The 23,276-nt window shown below is 41.1% G+C and overlaps 1 protein-coding gene across 9 annotated transcripts; it reads left to right on the forward strand.

Annotated features, from left to right (window-relative positions):
• Nucleotides 1–106: 106 nt before the first annotated feature.
• vit (vitrin) lies at nucleotides 107–22,943 on the forward strand. Of its 9 annotated transcripts, none has more exons than XM_035951800.2 (23): nucleotides 107–359; nucleotides 6,193–6,271; nucleotides 6,483–6,548; nucleotides 7,730–7,886; nucleotides 7,994–8,127; nucleotides 8,211–8,288; nucleotides 8,823–9,008; nucleotides 9,562–9,600; nucleotides 10,005–10,043; nucleotides 10,132–10,182; nucleotides 11,767–11,829; nucleotides 12,419–12,481; nucleotides 14,576–14,650; nucleotides 16,215–16,316; nucleotides 16,760–16,822; nucleotides 17,406–17,468; nucleotides 17,722–17,769; nucleotides 18,364–18,429; nucleotides 19,058–19,205; nucleotides 19,289–19,392; nucleotides 20,294–20,520; nucleotides 20,605–21,118; nucleotides 21,432–22,943. In XM_035951800.2, exons 2-23 carry the CDS (start codon nucleotides 6,238–6,240, stop codon nucleotides 21,608–21,610), a joined length of 2,499 nt encoding a protein of 832 aa, XP_035807693.2. In that variant the 5' UTR covers nucleotides 107–359; nucleotides 6,193–6,237; the 3' UTR covers nucleotides 21,611–22,943. The 9 variants fall into 9 exon arrangements, with proteins under 9 accessions (XP_035807693.2, XP_035807695.2, XP_035807696.1 ...); XM_035951801.2 differs by having other exon boundaries at nucleotides 114–359; nucleotides 16,251–16,316; XM_035951802.2 differs by lacking the exon at nucleotides 16,760–16,822.
• Nucleotides 22,944–23,276: the final 333 nt, after the last annotated feature.

Below are 23,276 nucleotides of genomic sequence, written 5' to 3' on the forward strand. Positions count from 1 at the left end.
GCGTCTGTCCCAATAAAGAAATTGTCAAACAAAGATGCTTTCGCTGCTGCGCCGTGCTGCCAGCTCCCTGCATCTCCTCTTCTCATGGCCCCGGGTTACTGATCTCCTTCTGCCTGGGTGAAGAGCTGGTAGCCTGAAGTGGGACGGGCAAATCAGGGAAACTCTAGCCCCGTCCCGTTCTGCACTTTTAATGAGCGCTGCGATCATGCAGGAGTAAAACTCCAGGTGGAACAGCGCTTTGCACACCAGCCCGCTGCTCCAAAGTGTTTTTCAATGAGAGAATAAGGACTCGGGGAAAGGCTCCGCAGGGAATTACTGTGTGTTTTCAAACGCCTGTAGGATTATTTTACCTACTTCAGGTAAGTTCACCTTCATTGCTCTATGGGGATGAGGATTTTGAACAGACAAGCAGCTCCATTTTTGAACTGGGGGATTTAATGTTTGCTTTTAGCGCGGCGTCAATGAATAATCCACTTTTCCAGTGATGCGTAATTGCGCGTAATTGATGTCCACTGCGTTTTAGTTGTAATAAATGGTTCAGCAGGGGGGTTTAATCAACACTGCACTGGAATTTTGGGGGGAGTTATTTCTATTTACTCTTTACTTTGCTATGCATGACTCTGGTTTAGTTCACCTGAGCTTGGGGATGTGACAGTTTGCTCGAACAAGCCCACTGCTGCTTAAACTCAGTGTTCAACTTTTTGTTTGTTTTCCCTGTTTTAAATAAATATCCCCTCCTCTCCCCTAAAGTGAGGTTTATTTCAGAAAGTCCTTCAGTCATAATTACTCATGCTGTAAACGAACTCTCATGGCTGATTAAAAAATGATCTCTGGAAACTGATCCAGCTTTTTTCTGTCACATCACAAAGCCTTTATGTTGAAATGAGTCATTCCTTCGAGGTGATTTTTTTTCTCTCCAGATTTTGTTTCACATTTCTTGTACATTATGTTTGACAGTTCCTTGTGTATTCCTCCTTACAACTCTGCATGTTTTTTGAGGAGACTGATTAAGCACAGGTGGTCTCCATACAATATGTCCAGCAGCAGGCTGCAGGCTCTGGCTTGTACTGAAGCCAGTGCCAAGAATTAAAGTAATTCAGCCTGTGCTCTCCTTGATAAACAAATAAGTGTCTCAGGAGCAGCAACAGCCCAAAAAATCTACAGAAATGACCCTGTAGAGACATGTTAGCTTTTCTTTGAGTCTGATCTCTCTCCTCTGGTTCCTCATTTGGCTTGTTGCTACAACACTTGGCACATCTGACATGCTTACAGTACAGTTCTGACACCTGTGAATGGTGGGATTGAACACTGCCTGGCAATGGGTGTGTTTAAATACTGTCTCACTTCAGGCATGCCATCACTCAGGAACATGGTGAAAGCGAGTTCTCAGCTGGTCATGATACTCAAATAAGCCTCAATCCCCTTTAGTGCTTACCCCTTGTTGCATTTACACTGGTCACCCCAGAGCAGGAATGTGACTGCTGCTGAAATGGAGAAAGCCAGGAATACAGCCCTGTTGCATGGCACTAGAGTTCACAACTAGCTTATGGAAACACAATTTTAAGCATGAAAATGTGAGGGAGAGAAAAAAAAACACAATTTCTGTGTATTTTTAGTGCTTATGAGCAACTTTTTTCAAACACTTCTAAAGCTGTGGTGCACCAGTCACAGGTGTGTGGTCTGCCAGTGCTTTGACAACCCATTGTGTGCTGGTCTTTGAAACACATCCTGTTTACATTACAGCCACTGTATACCTGCCAGGTGTGATGTTTATCTTGTGTTATCAGATTTCATCAAAAATCACCTGAAATTTGCCAGCACAAGCCAAAAAAAAAAAAAGAATTTCCTTAGCAGCTGCAGGTCACCAGGTTTGGTAGTCAAAGTTGTTTTCTGCATGTAATCCACATAGTGGTGTCAATGTTTTCTCCAGTTGAATTGCACTTTAATTCCACCAACTATGTGGCCTGTCTGAGCTGCTTTGCCAAGGCTCGTACACTAAACCTTTCATTCTTTGTAGTGGCTGTGAAAATCGCGTTGTATTTTTTTGTAAGTTTTCACATAAATGTTAGCGTCTTGATGGTTTGTTTCATTTGTGTCCCCACCCAACTGAAATTAGAAGTTGGAGATGCTGGAGATGCTCAATATGGTTCAGAATATAACTTGTACTATACCTCAGAGATGACTTGAAGCTGTACCACTGACAGCCCATGCAGGTTTATGCCAAATATACAAAACTTATACACTATATAACCGAATGTGTTTGCAGTTTGCTTTGGTGGTAAATGGTGAACCTGAAAGCCCTCCAATACTGTGGCATTCTTCAAAGCAATCTGAGCATGTGATCTGTTATCCCAGATCTCTGTTTATTTTTGATCCTTTAGTTAAATGTGTGTGTCTGTTTGTGTGTGTGTGTGTGAGAGAGAGAGATTGTGTCTCTGCAAGTCCCTTCAGGATCTATTATCTACTGTACAGGAAACTCCCCACAGTGTTTGTCAAAGGATATCATTTGCCCTGCATTTCATTGCCCTGGAAAGGAGGCGTTTAGAGGCTCACACTCAGAACACAAATTAAGAAGTCTCAAATTATTGCCATTTTTTGTCGTTTCGTTTTTTCCAGCTAAGATGTCACAGGAACAGAGTACTAAACAACTTATTCTTTGCAAGGTAAAAAGGTGGTAAAAAGTACGTTTAGTCAAGTAATCTACCTCACAATACTGGAGTATTTCCATTTTATGCCACTCTATACTTCCAAAACATGGAACCTTCTACTCCACCACATTTATTTGACAGCTTTAGACAGTTTTCAGATAAAGATTTAAGACAAAGGATAACAAAACAAGCTGTTAAACCAGTGGTTTATAAGTTTTGTGGCTGCTTCCAAACAGCAGTGAGCAGTCAGACTCACATTTCAGATGTCTATTAGTTGTTAATAGCTTCACCAAATAGTGTTTTTTTCCCTTAAACTTCTCACACTGTTTAATTTCAATAAGTGTTCAGATCATCCAATATTTCTGCAAACATCTGAGATTAGAGAAAAAGTCTTTTATTAATCATCTCATGACATCTAAGATTTATCTTCTGTCTCTGTTTATGTATAAACTACATGAAGTAGTTTAAACCAGCTCCTCCTGTAGCAGCTACAACATTGACATGTTGCTGACACACTGATGCTTTATTAATAATCTGATCATGTCAAAAATAGCGATTTATCAGTCAGAGGGAACAAATCAGTACTTTTACTTCATTATTTTGTACAAATTTTGTTGTAAAAACGTATGTACTATTAGGATCTTTAATGCAGAAGCTTTACTTGTGATGAAGTATATCTCTATTGTTGTAGGGATTTTTTATTTTTTTTTACCTTAGTAAGGACTCTGAAGGCTTCTTCCACCATTGCCTCTTTAGAAATACTTGCATGCTGAAAGTCGCTCTGCACTTGGGACACATGGAGTTCACAGCTTCCTGTCATACACCTGATCTGTCTGATCAGTAGTTTGCTTTATCCAGTGAGGCACGCTGACTCACCTCTCTTCTGCTGTACTGTAAGTTGTGCATATCTGTCTCAGCTTGTTCTCAGCCTCAGCTTTCTTTCCCCCGCGAGGACAAATTGTAGTCCTGACGGTGCAGCAGTCATCTACCTGCCTGTCAAAGCAGAGCTCAGTGGAAAAACATTGTCAGTGCTCACGAATGCTGCATTTGGGGAAAGTCCTGCCAACTGCAGCTCTGTTCCATTTAACATGATATGAAATGTTTGCAGCATGTATTCACTTAAAATCATTACAAGAGAAATCACACACTTTACACGCAACAAGCCCATTATGTAAACTTTATGTAGAAGTTGTGAGAGAGAACTGTGTATGAAAATGGCTCGTGGATGCAACTTGAAATTTTGAATGCAGCTACCCTGTAAAGGATAATTACACAGCACACTTCTGTTCACCACCCTGGCAGGACTGTGGTGTTTAGAGCCAATCTGACAACACAGGGTGCTGCATTCTGGGAAAACATTTTACTATAGATAGATTTCTCCATATATGTAAAGATAGATAGACAGACAGACAGACAGACAGACAGACAGACAGACAGACAGATAGATAGATAGATAGATAGATAGATAGCTTTAAATGCTTTAAAAATATGATTTCACTGCACTTAGGTTGATTAAGTGGTTATGAAAATATCCAAATATGACTGTAGATTTGTTCAAATCACAAAAAACATGCATCTATGGGGAGTTTTAACTCTTTAACAATGCATCTTGTTCAATTTTCTTATAAGGTAGTTTTGCTTTAAACTTAATTTAATGAGTTGAGTGAACTTCTAGCTGTTCATTCATCCAACTCTTTATTTGAAATCAAGGTGGCTCAAGTTATGAGAACTCATGTATTCAGATCAGATTTATGTTTATTGTCATTACACAGCGTACAATTGCTAAAACAATGCAGTTTAGCATCTAACCAGAAGTGCAAAAGCTACAGTAAAGTGCTTTACTTACAGAATGGTATGTAGTATATGTTGCCATATGAACACAACAATCAGTATGGACAAAGCACTGTGAGCAGACAAATACATCAATATATGTGTGGATGCAATATAAAATAGATCATCTAAATCAACAAGTAGAAATAAATAGTTATAAGCACTAGTATAAATAGCATGAATAGTATAAACTGCGTCAGCAGAATAGACTGTATGAACAGTGTAAACTAAAGTTCAAAAATGACCTGAAACTAAAAAAAATAACATTTTAAGATGTCTAAGCAACTAGAAATTAGGAAAACTCATGTATTTACATTAAGTAAACAAGAAAAGAGTAGCTCATTTTATTAAGTTCTTTAATGATGTTTTACAGTGTCCACTCCAGTAGTTGCAATCATTCGAAAAAAACACTTAATAGAGCCTAAAAGTCTGCTGTTATTTAGAAATTCCCTCTAAACCTGGCAACTGCTTAATACAACCAGTCTGACATGTTGCCAGCTGGAGCAGATACAGGTTAAGGCCTTTGCTCAAGGGCACCTCAGTAGTTGTTTTGACAGAGGAACTATCACAACCAGATTTTTACGTATTTTTACATAGGGTTTTTAAGTGATAGCACTTGTCCAACATTGCGAATACAAGTACATGTCAGGCTGAATTGCTGCACATCTGACCCTGCTTCAGAGGTCGCTTTATGATCACATGTTCCCACTTGATCAGATTGAAGCTGCTGGTGTGTGGCGGCAGTGACAGACATGATGCCGCCCTCGTGGGAGGTACAGCATTCCTCTGTTAACAGGGAGGCCTCAGTCATCACCTCCGCAGTCAGCAGCTCTGGCACACTGCAGGAGCTACTGTGGTTCTCATGTGGACTCCATCCTCCAGCCTGTGTAATAACACTCTCTCTGGCTGCCTGTCTTAGTTAAGAGTATCGCAGGTATCACCAGCGCTATCATTACATTACAACAAACCCTCAATGTCTGGAATGACGCCTTAGTGATGCACTTCTAATCTTGATCTTGTTAACACAGGCTTTAGCTTATGTCTTTATGTGGGTATAACTTCGGAATCTGAATGACAGACACTGAAAGACATTTTCTACTCACTGTAAACAGACTTTATTTCAAACCAGGATGTAGCTTGATGTGGTCATTGCTGTCAAACAAACAAGCCATCTGACTGAACAGAGCTCATCATTCCTTATACATTAAATTACGTCTGTGTGTGCTCTCTAATGCACTCTGACTCCATAAATATTAGTGGGAGGACGTTTTCATATGGTTTTGTCCCGGAGCCCAGATGTAAGCTGTGGAGCTCCCAAATACTTTAAGCCTGTTGCAAACAAGAAACACTGACTTAAAATTAAATCCAGTCCTTTTGTGATCTAAATCTTTGAAGTGCAACAACACAGCTTACAATAAATGTTTTTAAAATCTTTAACGCCCCACATCGGCTTTACAAACACTGGGTTAGTCAAGTCTTTGTCATTCCAGTTCACAATTTGTCTGCTGTTTATAAAAATAAAAAAAACAACTTTAAAGTGTTTCTCAGTAGCAGCGGTACACTTTGCCTTGTTTCCAGCAGACATAACAACACTGTCCATTCTCATAAATGCTGACTGAAATCTCCAGAGTCGCTTTCAGTGAGCAAGCAGGAAGCAGGAAATAAGTTTCTGAGGATAACAGTGAAAATCTGCTGCTTCTTCTGTCTCTGTAAGGTTGTGAGTTTATACAAGGACATCTGGCTGACCTGCTGAACCACCATGATCAGAGCATCACTTACTGCCGTCTTCCTCGGTGAGCGATCCGGGTGTGTCTCTGCAAGAGCATGCCGCCTTTAAACGCATCATCTTTGACTGCAATGTTCCACTGGAATCAGTTTCCTTTATGTTCACACCATCAAACAGCAGCATCCCCTGTCGTAGAGCTCTTGTGTGTACAGTAAACACACTGATGATTATGTTACTTTGTCTGCTATTATGTGAAACTCCCTCTGCCTCACCCACAGTGCTCCTCCTGTCCTGCGCATGCTGGGCCAAGCCTAACGGATCAAAGAACAAGAAACCAAAGCAAGGTAGACATCATCAGATAGCAAGCCTGTAATCTCCATCGTTCTGGTGTTATTGTCTACACTGGCCCTCACCACTGCAGTTGCCCAAAGGCAAAAATAATCTCATGGCATAAAATTATGTTGTATGAGTGTTGAAAAAAGCCATTTTCTAAATTAGACCCAGTTACAATTGATTTACAGGCCAAATGTGTGCTGCGCAGTAGTTTAGGTAAAAACTGGGCTGAAGTTGATTGAAAAGTGAAAGTTTTTAAGCAGGACACGTTGTTTCAACAGATCACTGGTTATGTGTTAACATGAGAGCAAATCAGAATTACAATTTGAAATATAGTGGCCACTATGATTGCAAGTGACGTTTATGCTCTAGAATAATCAATAAAATGCCTTTAAATTCCCAAATCATATTCCCAAAGTTCTATATAATGTGATTGTTTATTGCTTCCTGTCACATGAGGAAACCATTTGGAGACCACATGTGAGAGACTGAATTTACAGAATGATTATCATTTTTGACTGGAAAAAATATTGTTTCATTGATTTCATTCAATTGTTCATTTACATACAGATGGGTGACAGATTATAGGAAACATTTTTTTTGCTGCATTTAACTGGGATGATTTGAGTCCACTTGTCCTCTTAGAGAAAGTTGTTCTGTGCTCTAAGTTCTGAGAGAATACCTTTGTCATACGATGAAACATTTCTGTCCTGATAGAGTGATCTCTTCCAGGATGCCCCTGTCAATAGGGCAGGTGCATTCATATATTATGACCTTTACAGTCACCAGATCTCAACCCAATTGAACACCAGTGGGAGGTTTTGAACTGACAGGTTGGACAAAGTTGTCCAGTATTTTCATCAAAACACTAAATGTAGGAACATCTTTTGGAATAATGGTTTCAAGTCCCTGCAGTAGACCTCCAAATATTTGAAGAATCAGTGTTAAGGTAAACTGAGGCTGTTCTGGAAGCACATGGTGGTCCAATAATTTACTAGGACACTTTTTGTTGGGGTTTCCTTTCATTTGTCACCCATCCATCTTGTTTTTTTGTTTTTTTTTCATCTGTCATTGTATTATATAATTGTGTCAGCTGTAATTGCAGTGCAGTCAGTGGCTTTGTGTAAACTGGACATCTGAAAAATAACAGTCTTGACTTCTCTGTAATGCTGTCTCCATCTTCCTTCCACAGTTGTTCCAGCTATAGAGTGTGATGTGAGAGCAGGGAAGATCAATGTGTCAGAGTTCATAGTCAAATGTCCTGCACACTGCAAGGAAACCAAGCAGCAGGTCTATGGAACGGGCGTGTTCGCCTCCATCTCCAGCATCTGCAATGCAGCCATCCACAGGTTAACAGCGGAGGGATGATAATAACATAAAGCTCACGTTGGGCATCTTCATTGCAGTCGAAGTTGTACTTAAACAGTTAAATCTGATGAAGCTTTTGTGTCTGCAGTGGCGTCATCACAAACTCAGGAGGAAAGGTGATAGTGAGGAAGATGGCCGGGCAGAATATCTACAAAGGCAGCAATTCTAACGGCGTTCGCTCTCTGTCTCTGCCTAAGTGGAGGGAGTCATTCACTGTCTCAGGTATTAATGATGAAGTCAATAATGGCAAACATGGTTATGTAGAATTAGTGCTCTACCCAGAAGCTGGCCCTGTTGTTTTTCAGTGGGGAAGCCCAAGAAAGGAGTCAACTACCCATCTACTCTGGACTACGTCCCTTCAAGACCAACCTATGTGAAAACAAGTAAGAGGAAGGTTATTCTTTTCACTAATGTCATGCATCTCTTCCATGCATATATTAATTTTGATGCTTTAGATTCAGTAAAGGGTTTCACTTCCACAGGACAGTCTGATTAGGACCCAGTTTGGAATTCAAAGGATGTCTAAACATCCAGGTCCAAACTTAACAATAGTTTATTGAAAAGTGAAAGTTGATTAAAAATCTAGACTATATGTTATATCAGCTTTTAATTTGCTATATTTTAGCATACAGTCTAGTTCAGACCAACCAATCCTTGTTCAGTTTTAACAAAGCCATAAAGACATCTTTTAGCCTACAGGTCACCTAATCAGTACATCCTACGGACAAAAGGTTACCAGATAACCTGTGCTTGACTCTGGCATGTTGAACCTCACTCAGGTTGAACGAGGAGTCGGAGAGCTGCAGTCTGATGAAGAATGTCAAGAATGCATTACAACACAGCGGTTACTGTGGACGCTCTTCCTCCCCATCCATCCGTCTTGTACACGACTGCCTTCATCTGTCGTCTCCTTTCAGGTCAAAAAGAGGACAAGTCGGTCACCACAGCCCTGCCTGCAACAGCAGCACCTGAACCCACCACCGTGACTCCTGAACCGACCACCACCACCACCACCACTACAGCGGCTCCCACCACCACCATACCTCCACCGCCACCTTCTACCACCAGAGCCCGAGCTGCCGCCCATAAAGTCAGGGATGCAGGTGAAAGAAACAAATGCACATTTATGTCATACATCATTTTTTACATTCGCACATGTGCAAAACATGAAATCCTCTGCAGCCAACGTGCCGCCTAGTAGACATCTAACTAACAACTTTCGCGACTTGTAAGTAGAAATACTGTTTTCCAGAACAAGCTTTCATTTGTGTGAAGCTGAGTAATGAAGATGAATGATTGCAGCTGGTAATTACAAGTCACAACTGCAATTATGACAAATTACAGCTGGTCTTGTGGAGTTAATACAGTGCTGTTCAGCTGCTTGACCGACTTACCTGTATATATGATCAGCAGACCTGTCATCACTTGCAATAAATGAAAACATTATCAGACGGTAATCACTGTGAGTCATCTGCTCCGTTTTGGATAGAAATGCAGCTACAGTGAGCAGACAATGCTACAGTATCTTAAGGTATGTGTGCAAATGAGATGGGCTGAGTGCCAGAAAGCCTCCCAACCATTTCTCTCCCTTCATTTTCTGTAACATTATCTCCCCTCTCTCCATGTTGGCACCCCATTTTTCTTTCTTCTATCCAGGCAGCAGTCACCCGTACCTTGCCCATGTGGCAGCCTCAAGTAAGTGAAACAAAGCAAAAGGGTTTACATGATTTTTTTAATCTATACATTGGTGGTGTGAGCGGCTGCGGTGGTGTTGCTTAATGCTAGGGTGTGCAGCAATATGTGTTTACATCAAGCATGTGGTATTGGCTTCACATCAGTCCTCTGAGAATGCTGTGGATTCATCATGTGTTCAGTATCAAAGGTATCAAGTTTGTCATGATCAGTGGCACAACTTGTGATTTAATCAGTGAAAATCACTTCAGTTCACTCGTTTTAAGCTAAAAGCTTAAAACAGTCGAGCCACTAGAGGAGCTTTTAGTTTTTTGCTTACATCAAAATTTACCAGAAGCTGCCAATTTTGGTAGATAATTAATAAATGATTTTTGTCTAAATTTGCCCACATTGTGTTATTGGTATAGGACAGTCACAGAGTGGTCATGGAAAGAGTCCCAGCCAAGGTATGTCAAAGCTCTCACTGATTCTGCAGCTCTTGGAAAGTACTTTATACTTCACTGAAGTTGAACTAAATCATGGCATTTCTTCAAGTATTCAGAGGAAGTTCCTATCCGAGTAGATTCCCACAACGTGCCAGTGCAGGTAAACCCAGCTTTAACCTCCACGTGTCTTTTTTTTTTTTTTTTTATTCTAACTTCGGATTGTCTGAAATTATCTCCACATTTCCCTCCATTTTCCATTCTTTTTCTTCTATTCTTTTTTCACTGATATATCCATAAACACTGCATGGCATCTCTGTTCTGTACGTGCACAGCTGCTTTATATGAATTTAGCTGGTCTTCTAACACAGAGCCGGACCACATTTTGTTCTTTTTTCTTCAAGTAAAAACAGCACCAGACAAAGGATTCAACCATATTCATTCTATATTGTGTTAGGAAGCATTTATTACCATTTTATTCTTGGATATAATTCAGTGTTTCAGGGAGAATAAATCTTTAACTGTAGCCATACTACAATAGTGGATCTGTTAAGTTGTGTTCAGGCACAGTAGTCTAAGCTAAAACAAACAAACAAACAAACAAACAAACAAACAAAAAACCTATCAGCATGCTAACATGATCATAATGATTATTCAAATATGCAGATTTTTTAAATTTTTTTTTTTTTACAAGTAATGGTTCCTCACTATAGCACAGATGCTAACTGTACCCAGCAACAATGGGTAGAAAACATCAGTAACTAATCAGTGATGCACAACTATTACCAACAGTGTAGTGTTACATCAAAGCCATTTCAGGATAGGAACAGATTGTTTTCATGGAAAAAAATCTAAATATGTAATTTTAGTTTGAGTTTTAAGGGGTTGGATTATCAAAAAAGAGGTACTCTAAATTTTCTTAACCAACACAAAACATGAATTCCACCTGAGACCAATGGGAATGTCAGTAGTTTTGTAGTAGCCATCGTATTAGTACTAAATATCTTCACAAGGTGATGTATGAAAAATCAGGGCTCACCAGATTATTAAAATTAGGATACATCCACAGGACACCATACATTTCTAAACTAAATTTAATGACCATAGATTCAAACTCTGTGGCGATATTTCACTCATTAATGTTGGCCTGAGAGTGGTGCTAGAGATAAAGTCAAAGGACCATTAAAGTCATTAGAATCCATCTGTCACAGGGCGTGACTCCTGTAACTGTTGGGATCCAGCCTGGACCAAAACAGAGCCCTGGCAGACCAACATCATTAGAGCCACACTGCTAGCATGGTCAATAAAATCAGGAATCTGAGAAGCCAAGGCATTTTTCAATACGTATAGTTTCTACTTCCGAACTGTTGATGCTCCTATAATTACAGAGCATTCCTGGAAAAGAAAACATTGCTTTCAGGAGAAGTTCTGGATAAATAAAAGTTTAAAAACAGCAATGGCAGTAAGTCTCAGGCTTTATTGCATTTTTACCCTCATTGCCTGCCACTGCTGGGTTGCAGAGTCAACAAATCTATCTACGATATTTCTTAAAGGAAGAACTACAGCTTGTTAGTTTTACCTAATGATCGTTTTATAGCTCATTAGTACTGAAGTGAATTGTCTTGGCTGTCTGCCATGACAATCTAAGATCCTTATTTTCTTTTCTCCATTAGAAAACATTTACTGGAATCTGCTGAGATTAATTTTATTTCATGTTATCTTGTTTGTTTTCTGATCTTGGTACCAGGTCTCCGCAGACCAGAGGCGGGGTCAGCTATCAGGAGGCAACCATCCTCTCCAGTCGGCCCAGGTCAGCCTCATCACCAGCACACACACACACACACACACACACACACACACACACACACACACACACACACACACACACACACACACACACACACAGCTACAAACAGGTATGGCGGGGGTTGAGAGGGAGTGTTGGTCAAGGGCAGCAGGAGGGACAGATGGCTTTGTTGGAACAAGAATCCAGGAGACGTAGACCGCTGTAAGTCTGACCCTGGTGTTCACACCCATAAGCCCCTGTGATCTTCACCCCAGGGTCACCTCTAATCCCCTCCATCAAGCATCTCAGCTAACATTCCTTCCACGATAACTGCTGTTTTCTGTCATCAGGCACATCCTCTTATTCATATTTTGGTTTTTCAAGATGAAAAGAGGCAAATGACGCCGAGTTAAGGCCTGTAAACACGCCCAGCATATATCCTTTTGTTTTTGATATCATGCTGAGGAGAAAATGCCTTCAACTTCACTCAAAGCAAAACAGCTGGCCTGCATTTGTGGATGGAGTCCCAGAACTGAAGCTCTCCTCTGCCTCCCCCTTTCTCCCTTCTTTCCCCCTCTTATTCTATCTGCCTGTTTCTCATTGCTACAAACAGTTTTTAACAGGGTTCAGCCTGCACAACCCGAGCGGACTCCAACCATGAGCCAGTCCAACCCGGGTAAGTATCTTCAGACCCTTAGCAGGAGTCCTCAAACTATGTTAGCAGGCACATTCACTGACGTAGCGTGTAGACAGGTCTGATCAAACGGGGAATAACAAGCGCAATAAAACCCTGGTTGAAATGTTTTATAAAGCAGCACTAATGTTTACCCTCTGTGGGACTCTATGGTTCAATGCAAGGCCAGTCCCCATGAACGAGTTGCAGAAACACAAGCAGGTACTCAACTTTCACTGAGCAGCGAGTACGTATGATAGGGGTCAAAGCAGAGAGACGATGTGATATCATTGTCCTGAATTCATCTTGCGCCATGTTTCCACTGTGTCTGAGACCACTTTCTCTTTTAGATAAGACCACGATGAGAAATGTAGTCTGTCAGTACTGTAATAACATCTTATGACAGATCCCATCTGGTCTGGCCTCTTCCCCTCCCTTGTAAATGCTTGCAGCGAGGGAGACAGAGATGAAAGCAGCAGCACCAAGTCGCCTGGTGCTGCTCCCAGAGAGACGTCTGACCCAGTCCACAGCTCTGCAGGATCTGGGTCCACTCTGGCTTGTCAAGAATAGAAAGCTCTCGGCATTCAAACCAGCCGAGGTTTGGCTCAGCAAGGAATGTGCTTCGGTTTTGTCTTCTGTGGAATATGCAAAACCATGGATTCCTAAAATTAGACAGGCCTATATCTGTTTAAATGGTGGCTGATTGTATGATTTGATTTCTAAAGTGCAGGGAGAGCTGTTTCAGACCTATTTGTCTAACCTTTTGAGACGGTGATCAGTCCAGAAAACAGGTATTGACACCGGTGGCTCATAGAAAACAATGTGATTTTTTAATTTATTGATCGCCTTGGGGAAATTCTTTCAGCTGGAAGTCAGAGGTCAGAGGTAAGGATCAGGATACTGGAGCCGACAGGGATTCATTGTCCTTCTCAACGACACTCTTGCAGGCGGGATGCTTGCAGACGTTTTGAACTCTGATTTATGACCAGCAGGATTTTCTGTGCAGTCGCTTTTCCACCTGGTTGCCCCAAACAGATGTTTGAATTTATCGCTCAGATTACTGTAAATGCAATAATTGAGCTTAGCCTGGCACTTGTAATGAGTAAGCCACAAAGATTAATGATCCTCTCCATTGGGTCTTTGTGCAGGTGGTAAATCAGTCACGTCTTTCAACCAAATTGCATTTTAATAACGCCTATGCAGACATGTTAGTAACGCTACAGACATATTGCAGAGTGAGCTCCAACCCAAGGCCAGGATCAATGTCCTTTATCCTGCTTTGACCTTCTGGCCGCAGTGATCACCGAAGTGGCTATGATCGAGAGAGTTAAACTCAATCCTTTTAAAGCACCTGTTTCATTAGAAAAAATAACACTACTGTCTGCGGTATAGCGCTGGGCCTTTGACCAGCAGCAGATTAGGCTAATCTCTGTGTACTACTATCTACACTGTCCCTGGTTTGACACCAACTTTAGAATAATACTCCCACGCTTCAGTGGGCGGCTGGCTGGGCTCTCCCAGCCCGTCCTAGTCAACAAAGGCCCTGCTCACTAGCTGCCACTGGATGGGAACCTCAAAGCCCTGGCTGTGTGTTTGTGTAAGCTACCCATCCACCACAGAGAGGGGTTAACTGAAGTGTGTTGTCATGGCTCAGTCAGTTTAGACAGATGGGATGCATTGTTATGATTTTGCTCAGCTGTTTGGGCTTCTAGTGTTCAATGACATTTCAATTAACCTCGAGCCATGCAGGAGTCAGGCTGATTAAACCGCACCATGTTTTTGCCATCTTTCAAGTTGACAATGTGAACATATTTCGATGCCAGAAGCAACAGATAGAAAACCAGAAAAATGAGGACCACATTTTGTCAGGGTGTCGGCCTTCCTCTGTCTCTACCCTGCAGGTAGAAAGCAGCTTCATTAAACAACCTGTAGTCACTCCGTCTCTGTCTCTGTGACTACTGTATGTTTAGTGTCTGGCTCAAGGCTGAACATCTTGTGCATACTCCACTAATAACGTGGTCGGTTTAGCGGAGGTCACAAGCATGCTCCTCCTTGATGCGTGTCCTGAACGCTGCTTTCTAATCTTCCCCTGCACAGCTTTTCCCAGAAGGGATTGGCCACCCCCTGCTTTTCCTCGTCCTGATTGGTTCCCTGGAGCTCGACGACCAGCAGGTACCGAACACAGAACAGATTGCACTTCATTAGAAAATCATAAACTTGTTCACATTTAAATGTTGCTGTTTTGAATACAATTTAAATGAGCTAAGGGAAGACTATTTTGGCTGTGATATGTGTAATAAAGTTTTGGATTTATACATTTATTGACAGCTGTGGTAATTTATAAATATCTTTTTTTAAATTTCAATTTAGATCAGAAACAGTTTTGAATGCATTTGTGAATGTGAACTGGAAAAAGTAATTTTACAATCACTATACCATCACTGATTGTTAACTTTACCTCTACTTTAGAACTTGCCAGATAAGTAAATGTCACTATCCATGCTGTAGTCTAACAGCATAGATATACTTGTACTTTGAGATAAATGCTACCATACCAACATGTTTGAAGTATGGATGTATTAAAAAAAGTTCTTTAAAAATATATCATGGTTCACAATGACAAAGCTAACAAGTAGATATAATGTTTACTGTGTTCACCATCTTAGTTTTCTAAGTAATAATAAATACAAAACACAACTAAGGCTGATGGGAATGTCACTAGTTTAAAGAACCCATAGTGTGCTTTTTCCTTTAGTGTGTTAAATAGCTGCTTTAAAACGTTTGCAGATTTATGAAGTCCAGAGTCCATGCTAGAAAACGCTGCTTCTTAACTGCCTGAAGTGCTTTATCTAAAATCCAGACTTATTTTCCCTTGCTTATTTATGTCACCATGTCACATATTGGCATTAGGCTGGCATACCCTTGAACGTAGTCCGCCGTTATTTCCTTCTGCTAGAGCTACATCTATATACTTCAAATCATTTTGGTTCTTGAAGATGTTTCATGTCTCATTCAAGAGGCTTCTTCATTCTAACTGACTGATGGGGAGTCTCAGGCATTTATTCTCAGCCCCAAATCACATGACTCAAAGACCGTTAACAACCCAAGACTTGTACATGTCAAGGTGTGAATGGTTGTGAAACTGCCTGGTGAGGGATGACTTGCCTGCCCAGAGGAGAAAACACCCAAACACAAGGTGAACAATTCTGTATGTTCAGTCCAATACAATGAGGAGTGCACAGATATAGGAAGGAACAGAGTGATCACAAGGATACGGCAAAACTCAGGACAAGACTCAGCAGTAAACCTGCATCTAGGGGATAAGTGACAGTCTGAGGACTGCAATGTTCACACTGTGGACACTGGACAGAGAAGAAATATGGTTTAAAAGAGGAGTGAAGGAAGCCATCTATGTTGAAGTGGTCTATGACATCATTAATGAGGTACTTATAATGCAATCCTGAGCTGCCTCCCTATACAGTTCAGCCACCATTAAGAAGGTGGTGAGGAAGTCATCCCTCACCAGGCATTTTCACAACCACTGGCATTTCAAGATGTGCAACTTTTGGATCATCCAGGGGACTTTAGCCATGTGATTCTATGGGGTAGAATAAATACATTAGACTCCCCATCACTCAGTTAGAACTGAGGAAGCCTCTTTAATGAGAACTGAACTAACCTTCTACTGAAGCTCTTTGGATGGGCTCTTTAATAACCCTAAATGTAACCTGTGTAGTTGCTGATGCCTCCACCTTCTCTGCTGTACACTCAGATGTTAGTTATGCAGTTCCAGACTCAGGATACACATGGAGTGAGACAGACACACCTGAGATTACAGGTAAGTTAGCCTCCAACACGACGATTCGACGTGTGATGCCCCCTTTACTATGGCGGGTCACTACACTTTGTATCTATTTGAATTGCATGTGCAAAAACAGCATGTTCATATGGCTGGTACAGTTTGGTATCTGCTGACCATGTATGTGTTGAATTGACTGCATGTGTAAGTACATGCAATGTGTCTCTCAGGGCACTGTGTTTACATGCCATCTGCCTGCCATATGAGAGATTCTTTGAAGTGTGGAGAAGAAGAGCATAGGGCAGGTTTATTGTGCATGTGAGAGTGAGATACTTTGAGGTGATAATTCTGCACAAAGCCATTGTTTTCACTGGTCTGGGATTGGTTGGGAAGGATATGTGACCAATCACAATCATGAAAACGTGTGCTTTTCCCTCCGAAGTTCTATCCATACTAATGGGTTTTAAAACATCCTCCTCTAGCTCGGGATCACAGGCCTGATATCTCAGAGTTTGAGCGCTGGTTTTATAACTTTGGACCATACCGTAAGTGTTTTTCTATTTCTGTTTACGGGCAACTAACAGGCCTTCAGGTTTTATATAGTCAAATGTATGGGCTGGAATGCTGTAGATGTTGGTTTTCTCTTTGTGACACGACATGGCACACAGGTTCCCACACATGCCCACATTCTTATGCTCAAATACTGTGTTACATTAGTTTTTTAATTAATATGTCACCTTTTAGACAAAGCCAAGGTTGCTTATATCCCCAGCTTCCTACATAAGGCACAGACATGAGAGTGGCATCAATCTATTCATTTAACTCAGGGCAAGAAAGCAAATAAGTCTATTTGTTGCTGTGGCCCACTGACAAGAGACAAAACAGCACACAAGGAGCCCGCACTTTCAGATTACAGGCCATGGTTCCATCTGTTTAAAGACACAGCCGAGCCGCCAAATCTAAGGAACATGGTTTGGAAAACCGAGTGGATGAGCCATTTGGAGCCAGCACCACAAAAGTACCACCACACATCCAACCAAATGAAACATGGAGCCAGAGGGAGTGAGCTGTAATACCATAGTGTGCATATATTTCATGTGTCATCGCTAATATTGCCTTTGCTTTTAGCACCCCGATCCACTGACTCAGATGGCAGCCATAAAGTACCACTGGATACAACCCACACTAAAGGTGAGCAGTGGTTACCATGGCTGCAGACACCTGTTTGTATCCAGGAAGGTATCAGCTTGGAGCATTTTTTTTCTATTATTTGCTCTGCTAGTCATCAGGTTGTGAAATGTTCCAAGCTGCTGCTGCTGCTTAAGCCTTAAGCCTACAAAAAGATGCAATGTTTTCTATTTATGAGAGATTAACCTTGGTGAGTGTGTGAAATAGCGTGGTAGAAATGTGCTAACGCTGAGCTTGTATGATATTATCTATGCAGTGGAGCCAGTGGACGCCTGGAAGCCAGAGGCAAACCTTTATGAATCAGGTAAGACGGCTTGCTCTGCTCCCGCTTTCTGCCCCCAAAACAGTCGCTTTGCCAGTAAATCCTCAGTTCTGACTGTAAGTACAAACCAAGCCGAGGCTGCCCTAGGAAAAGCATCTGGGTTTCAGCTCAGCCTATAATTGAAGGGATTTGGAGTCAAAGTCAAATGGCATGGTTGCCAGCGGATAAAATCGGTTCCTGTTTGGTATATTGTTTGCCACAACAAATGCCAACGAAAGGGTGGGAACTCTAGAAAGTGCACAGCGGCAAATTTTACCAGGCAAACTTTAAGGTTAATCCTGCAAAAGACGTCATTTGCTTTTGGTTTGTAGTTAAAGAGTAGAAAATATTTTCATGGCAAAGCGTAAGTGCCTTCACGTGGATGGTGAATAGGCAATTTCCCCCCCTATGACGTAAATGGTGTATGACTAAACAAGATGGGAGTGAGCAATCTGTAAATTTAGGAATACACATGTGAGTCAGATTATATAAAGGACACAAAAATCCAGTGAAATGTTTTTTTTATTTGGGTATGATGCCTAAAGAGTAGATTTTAGCTGAATTTTGCTTTAAACACTTGTGTTTCTTGATTTTCAGGCTTCAGCATGAGAGAGCAGGACCCTGTGCCCAGAGTACCTGAGCCTGTGTCACAGGGAGACCCAAGTATGTTACTCTTCATGCTTGCTAAAAACCAAAATCTGTACAATTTACAGCACACAACTGGAGCATATTAATTTCATAGTCTTTGCTTTAAAGTTTTTCGTGAGCATTAAAGGTACAAAATACAATTATTCCTATTAACAAACACGAACATGCCTATCTTAGTTTTTTTCTCACCAAAGCATACATGTAGATATCTACTCTTTAAGACCGCCATGGGTTTAATGGATTCCTGATAACATATTGTGAAGAAATTTGTTTCCAATAGCATCACTGACTTTTTGTTAAAGGGCTGCTTTTCACATTGTATTGTAGAATTTGGATTAGATATACATTTAAAAAATAGATCAGTTTTCACCAGATCTTTTTAAATCTCACTCTAGCTGGTCAGAGAAACTTATTGCATGTCAAAACTATCCAATATGTCTTTCATCCAAAGAACTCAAGGTTGTTCAGTTCAACCTTGCGAGTATGAAGCTCTTGCTAAGTAAATATGGGTGGAATTTTTTTAAAAACCCAGGGCTTATGGGTTCAATTGCATTTGTTCACATATATTTTTGCTACCTTTCTGTAGCTTTAACTCCTTGCACAAGTATCTAATCTGCTGTAACTTTACGGCCTGTTTGTGCAGACTGTAAAGTGGACCTGGCCTTCTTAATGGATGGGAGCTGGAGCATTGGGAAGCGGCGTTTTAAGATCCAGAAGGATTTCCTGGCTGAGGTGGCTCAGACCATCAACGTGGGTGTGGCTGGGCCCATGATGGGCATCATCCAATATGGGTATTCTCTCCGCTCTTGTTTTGTCATTATGTATCCATTTATGATGAGAAACTTAATGTAATTTCTTCCTGTTTTACCCGAAGAGATGACCCTGTGACAGAGATCAGTCTGAAGTCTTACTCCAACTCCAGAGAGCTGAAATCTGCTGTAGATAAGATCATGCAGAAAGGAGGTCTCTCCAATGTGGGTGAGTGACCCTCTGTTAGCTGCCAGCTACAGTGAATGCCTACAAACACAAGTGTGAAAGTGAAAGGGTTGCAATTATCGCATGGTTTACTGCCCAGGCACATTTTCACATGCAAGGATAGAATTAAATCTAAATTTGCTGCGAGACACTGTTAGCTAAATTACAGTCCTGCTCCTGTAAGCCATGTTTTTCTTTTGCTCTGACCCAAAAGCATTTGGTTTTACCAGCTCACGGGGGTCAGCTTTCAGAGAGCAAGTGCTGTTTTTCTGCTTTGGTTGGTGCGTCAGCGTGCATCCACTGCCACATGTGTCTTTATGACTTGCTAAATTTTGCATGCTGATACAAATAGTGCTGCTTGTGTTTGCCCAGAAGAGCTCTCTAATCATAAAAGAGTGAGTGGTTGTAAAATGTTGTATAGTCTCCTACAGAGCCTTTCCCGCCATTGTTAAAACCACTATCTAGACTGTTACAGACTAAATGATAGGATATCTCTATTTTTGCGACAACAAACAGTTAAAGCAATACACTTTATTCAGAGACGTGTGTTTTTAGGAACAAAATACACAGGCTACTATTGCTGAGTTTGATTTGGTATACGTTAGGTTTTTAAAGGTACTTCTATACATATCGGTGGGGAAAGACCAAGAAAATATCTGTCCACTGAATGTACATATGAGCACTTTAACAATATATTTCAAGAGTCTATTTGTTTCATTTTGTATTCTACAGTTAGTTTTTATTTTCAATAATAGTTTGAGTAAGTACTTTATGAATAACATATTGATTTTCTCTCTCAACTTGTCTTTTTTCCCAAATGCCTGCCTGCATTTCACCCTCAGACTTGTATAGTGGATGTAGCATCACTTCACTGTCTCCCTGTTGCCCCCTGGTGTCCTGACAGGAAAGGCTCTCTCCTACATCAACAAGCAGTACTTCAGTGACGCCAATGGAAACCGAGGAGGAGCACCCAACGTGGCCGTGGTGCTGGTGGACGGTTGGCCCACAGACAAGGTGGAAGAGGCATCTCGACTCGCTCGGGAGTCTGGCATCAACATATTCTTTGTCACCATCGAGGGCCCTGATGACAATGAGAAACAAAACCTAGTGGAGGTCAACTTTGTTGATAAGGTGGAGTATTTTCAGAAGTGTTACAAGTGCTTAATGACAGACGTTAAAACAGTTTGAAGCACAGTGTGTTGTGTCATCCAACAGGCCGTGTGTCGGACAAATGGCTTCTACTCCCTCCCTGTGAACAGCTGGTTTGCCCTGAGGAAGGCAGTGCAGCCGCTGGTGAAGCGAGTTTGTGACACGGATCGCCTAGTGTGCAGCAAAACCTGCCTCAATGCCAACGACATCGCCTTCGTCATCGACGGTTCCAGCAGCGTGGGAACCGGCAACTTCCGCACTGTGCTGCAGTTTGTGGCCAACGTCACACGGGAGTTTGAGATCTCTGACACGGACACACGGGTCGGAGCTGTGCAGTACACCTACGAGCAGAGGCTGGAGTTTGCCTTCGGCCAGTACAACAACAAGGGCGAGCTGCTCAACGCCATCAAGCGCATCAACTACTGGAGCGGTGGGACCAGCACCGGTGCTGCCATCACCTACGCCGCAGAGCAGCTGTTCAGCAAATCCAAACCCAACAAACGCAAGATCATGATCGTCATCACAGACGGACGATCTTATGACGACGTCAGGGCACCTGCACTGGCTGTCCATCGCCAAGGTGAGAGGTCATCCAAAGCAGAATCTGACAAAAAGGAAGATTGTTAATAGATTACATTAAGTCAAGTATTGATTTTGTTCATGCAAAACATTTTTCAAATATTAATGAATAAACTTAAATAAAGGGGTGATGATAATCTAGAAACTTGTTTGTAACTCCTTCCCTCTTAAAAGGCTGGACCCAGATGAAACACAAAGTTGTTTCCTTTGTTGTGTGTCGGTCCACACTGAGGTGTCGAGGAGTGTGTGTTTGATGTGACAAACAAATGTGAGTAGTGTGGTTGTTTAATCTGCTGTCCCTTCCCCACATCCAGGTGTGATCGCCTACTCCATCGGCATCGCCTGGGCCGCCCAGGATGAGCTGGAGTACATCGCCACGGACCCCGACAAAGAGCACTCCTTCTTCGTGGACGAGTTCGACAACCTCTACAAATTTGTGCCCAAGATCATCCACAACATTTGCCAGGAGTTCAACTCCCAGCCCAGAAACTGAGGATGGACGTGAGGAGGGGAGGTGTTGGAGATGTTAATCCTGGGCTGTCTAAACAGAACACTGATTGTAAATTTACTCACTCTGTCGCCCAGATGGCGGTGCTGGATTGGCTGCAGTGCCACATATTTGAAGAGGGAGGGCTTTGGATTTAGGTAAAGATTGTGGGCTTGGACAAAACTCATTTTAAAGAATATTCTGCCCCAAATATTCAGACGGTGGTAATGGTAAAAGATTTGCATACAGAGTGATGTATTTCACCTATATTGTGGTGTCATAAAGAGAACAGTATAGTTTGAATCTTTTGAATTAATGGTACCATTAAGTCACCGTTTGTACAGGGTTTAAAATATGCAACTTTGGTTTTATTAGTGTCAGGAAATAATTTACCAATGCTTTAAACTTTAGTTACAAAATTCAAGAGCTTTTGAGTTGCCAAGTAGTGAAATATCATTACAAATTTTTTTTTTTCCTTAAGCTGCACAACATCTGAACTAAAATGCATTCATTAACAAGTTCTCCATGTTGGAGTAAAGATTTGAAAAATTGAATTTGTAACTGCAAGCTTGTTAAAAAAAAAAAAAAAAAAGTAAGTCAATGAAGGAACCAAAGAGATTTTTCAAGACTTGGGAGCTCAAAAGTTGCTTCATCAATAAAGCATTAGTAAGTGATTTATTACCATTAATAAAGCTCTTAAAGGAAGCATTTACTAGGAAGTGGTACCAAAATGATAACAAACATAAGGCTACCTTACTGGGATATAGTGCTTGCAGAGAAAATGTAGATTTAAAGCATGCCTAGCACTTCCTCTTCTGGCTTAAAATACTTCAAAAACGTAATAATATGGTGCTTTAATACAATTCTCTGTAAAGAGGATATACTTTCTGAGAATCGGTGCATTTTGATCTTCCTAATAGGAGAGATTTGATAGTAGGGACATTGTTTAAGTTCCTCTCAGAGACTATGATGCTCATCTTGCTGTTGATACGACTCTTAAATGCAACCAAAAAGTGGATGTGAAAGGACAATCAACAACATGGAACAAGGACTCGGGTGAGAAGTGAGCTCATATATCTTTGCCTAGAGTGACGGCGGGTCAAAAGTTTGCTTTTCACAAATGAAAGCAGTTCCTCTCTTCACTCTTTGTTTTCTAATAGTGGTTGATTCTAACATTGCAGGCATTTGTCAGTTTTGTTGAAAGAGTATTTATGATTTTATCCCTCTTACGCCCTGTTTGTACATATGCATTTTAAAAGCCTTTCGCTAATAATGTTCAGATAATTGATCAATATTTTTTTTTTGCAATTTTTAATAAAAGAAAGAAAATGAACTTACAGTGGCTGTTTTCACCTGGATTTTTGTTGATCTCAATACATAAATTAAAATCACACACTTCAAATGATTTCAGTCAAATGTGGCCTCAAAGACAAATATATTTTTAAATTTAATTTGCTTTCTTCTATCAGAGAATATCATTACCCCAAATGTGCATCATGGATAAACATCTGTAAATCCATTCAGAAATCATAAGAAAAAAGTCTGAACTTCCTTGAGATTACACACATTTTTAGGTTTTCCAGTGAAATTGGTGTATACATCTACTTTATACTGTAAACAGGAACTGCTAACAAGTGATTCAAGATACCTTTAATGGTGAGAATTCTCCAAA

Source organism: Amphiprion ocellaris, chromosome 16 (genome assembly GCF_022539595.1).
Source record: "Amphiprion ocellaris isolate individual 3 ecotype Okinawa chromosome 16, ASM2253959v1, whole genome shotgun sequence".
Classification (NCBI taxonomy): Eukaryota; Metazoa; Chordata; class Actinopteri; family Pomacentridae; genus Amphiprion; species Amphiprion ocellaris.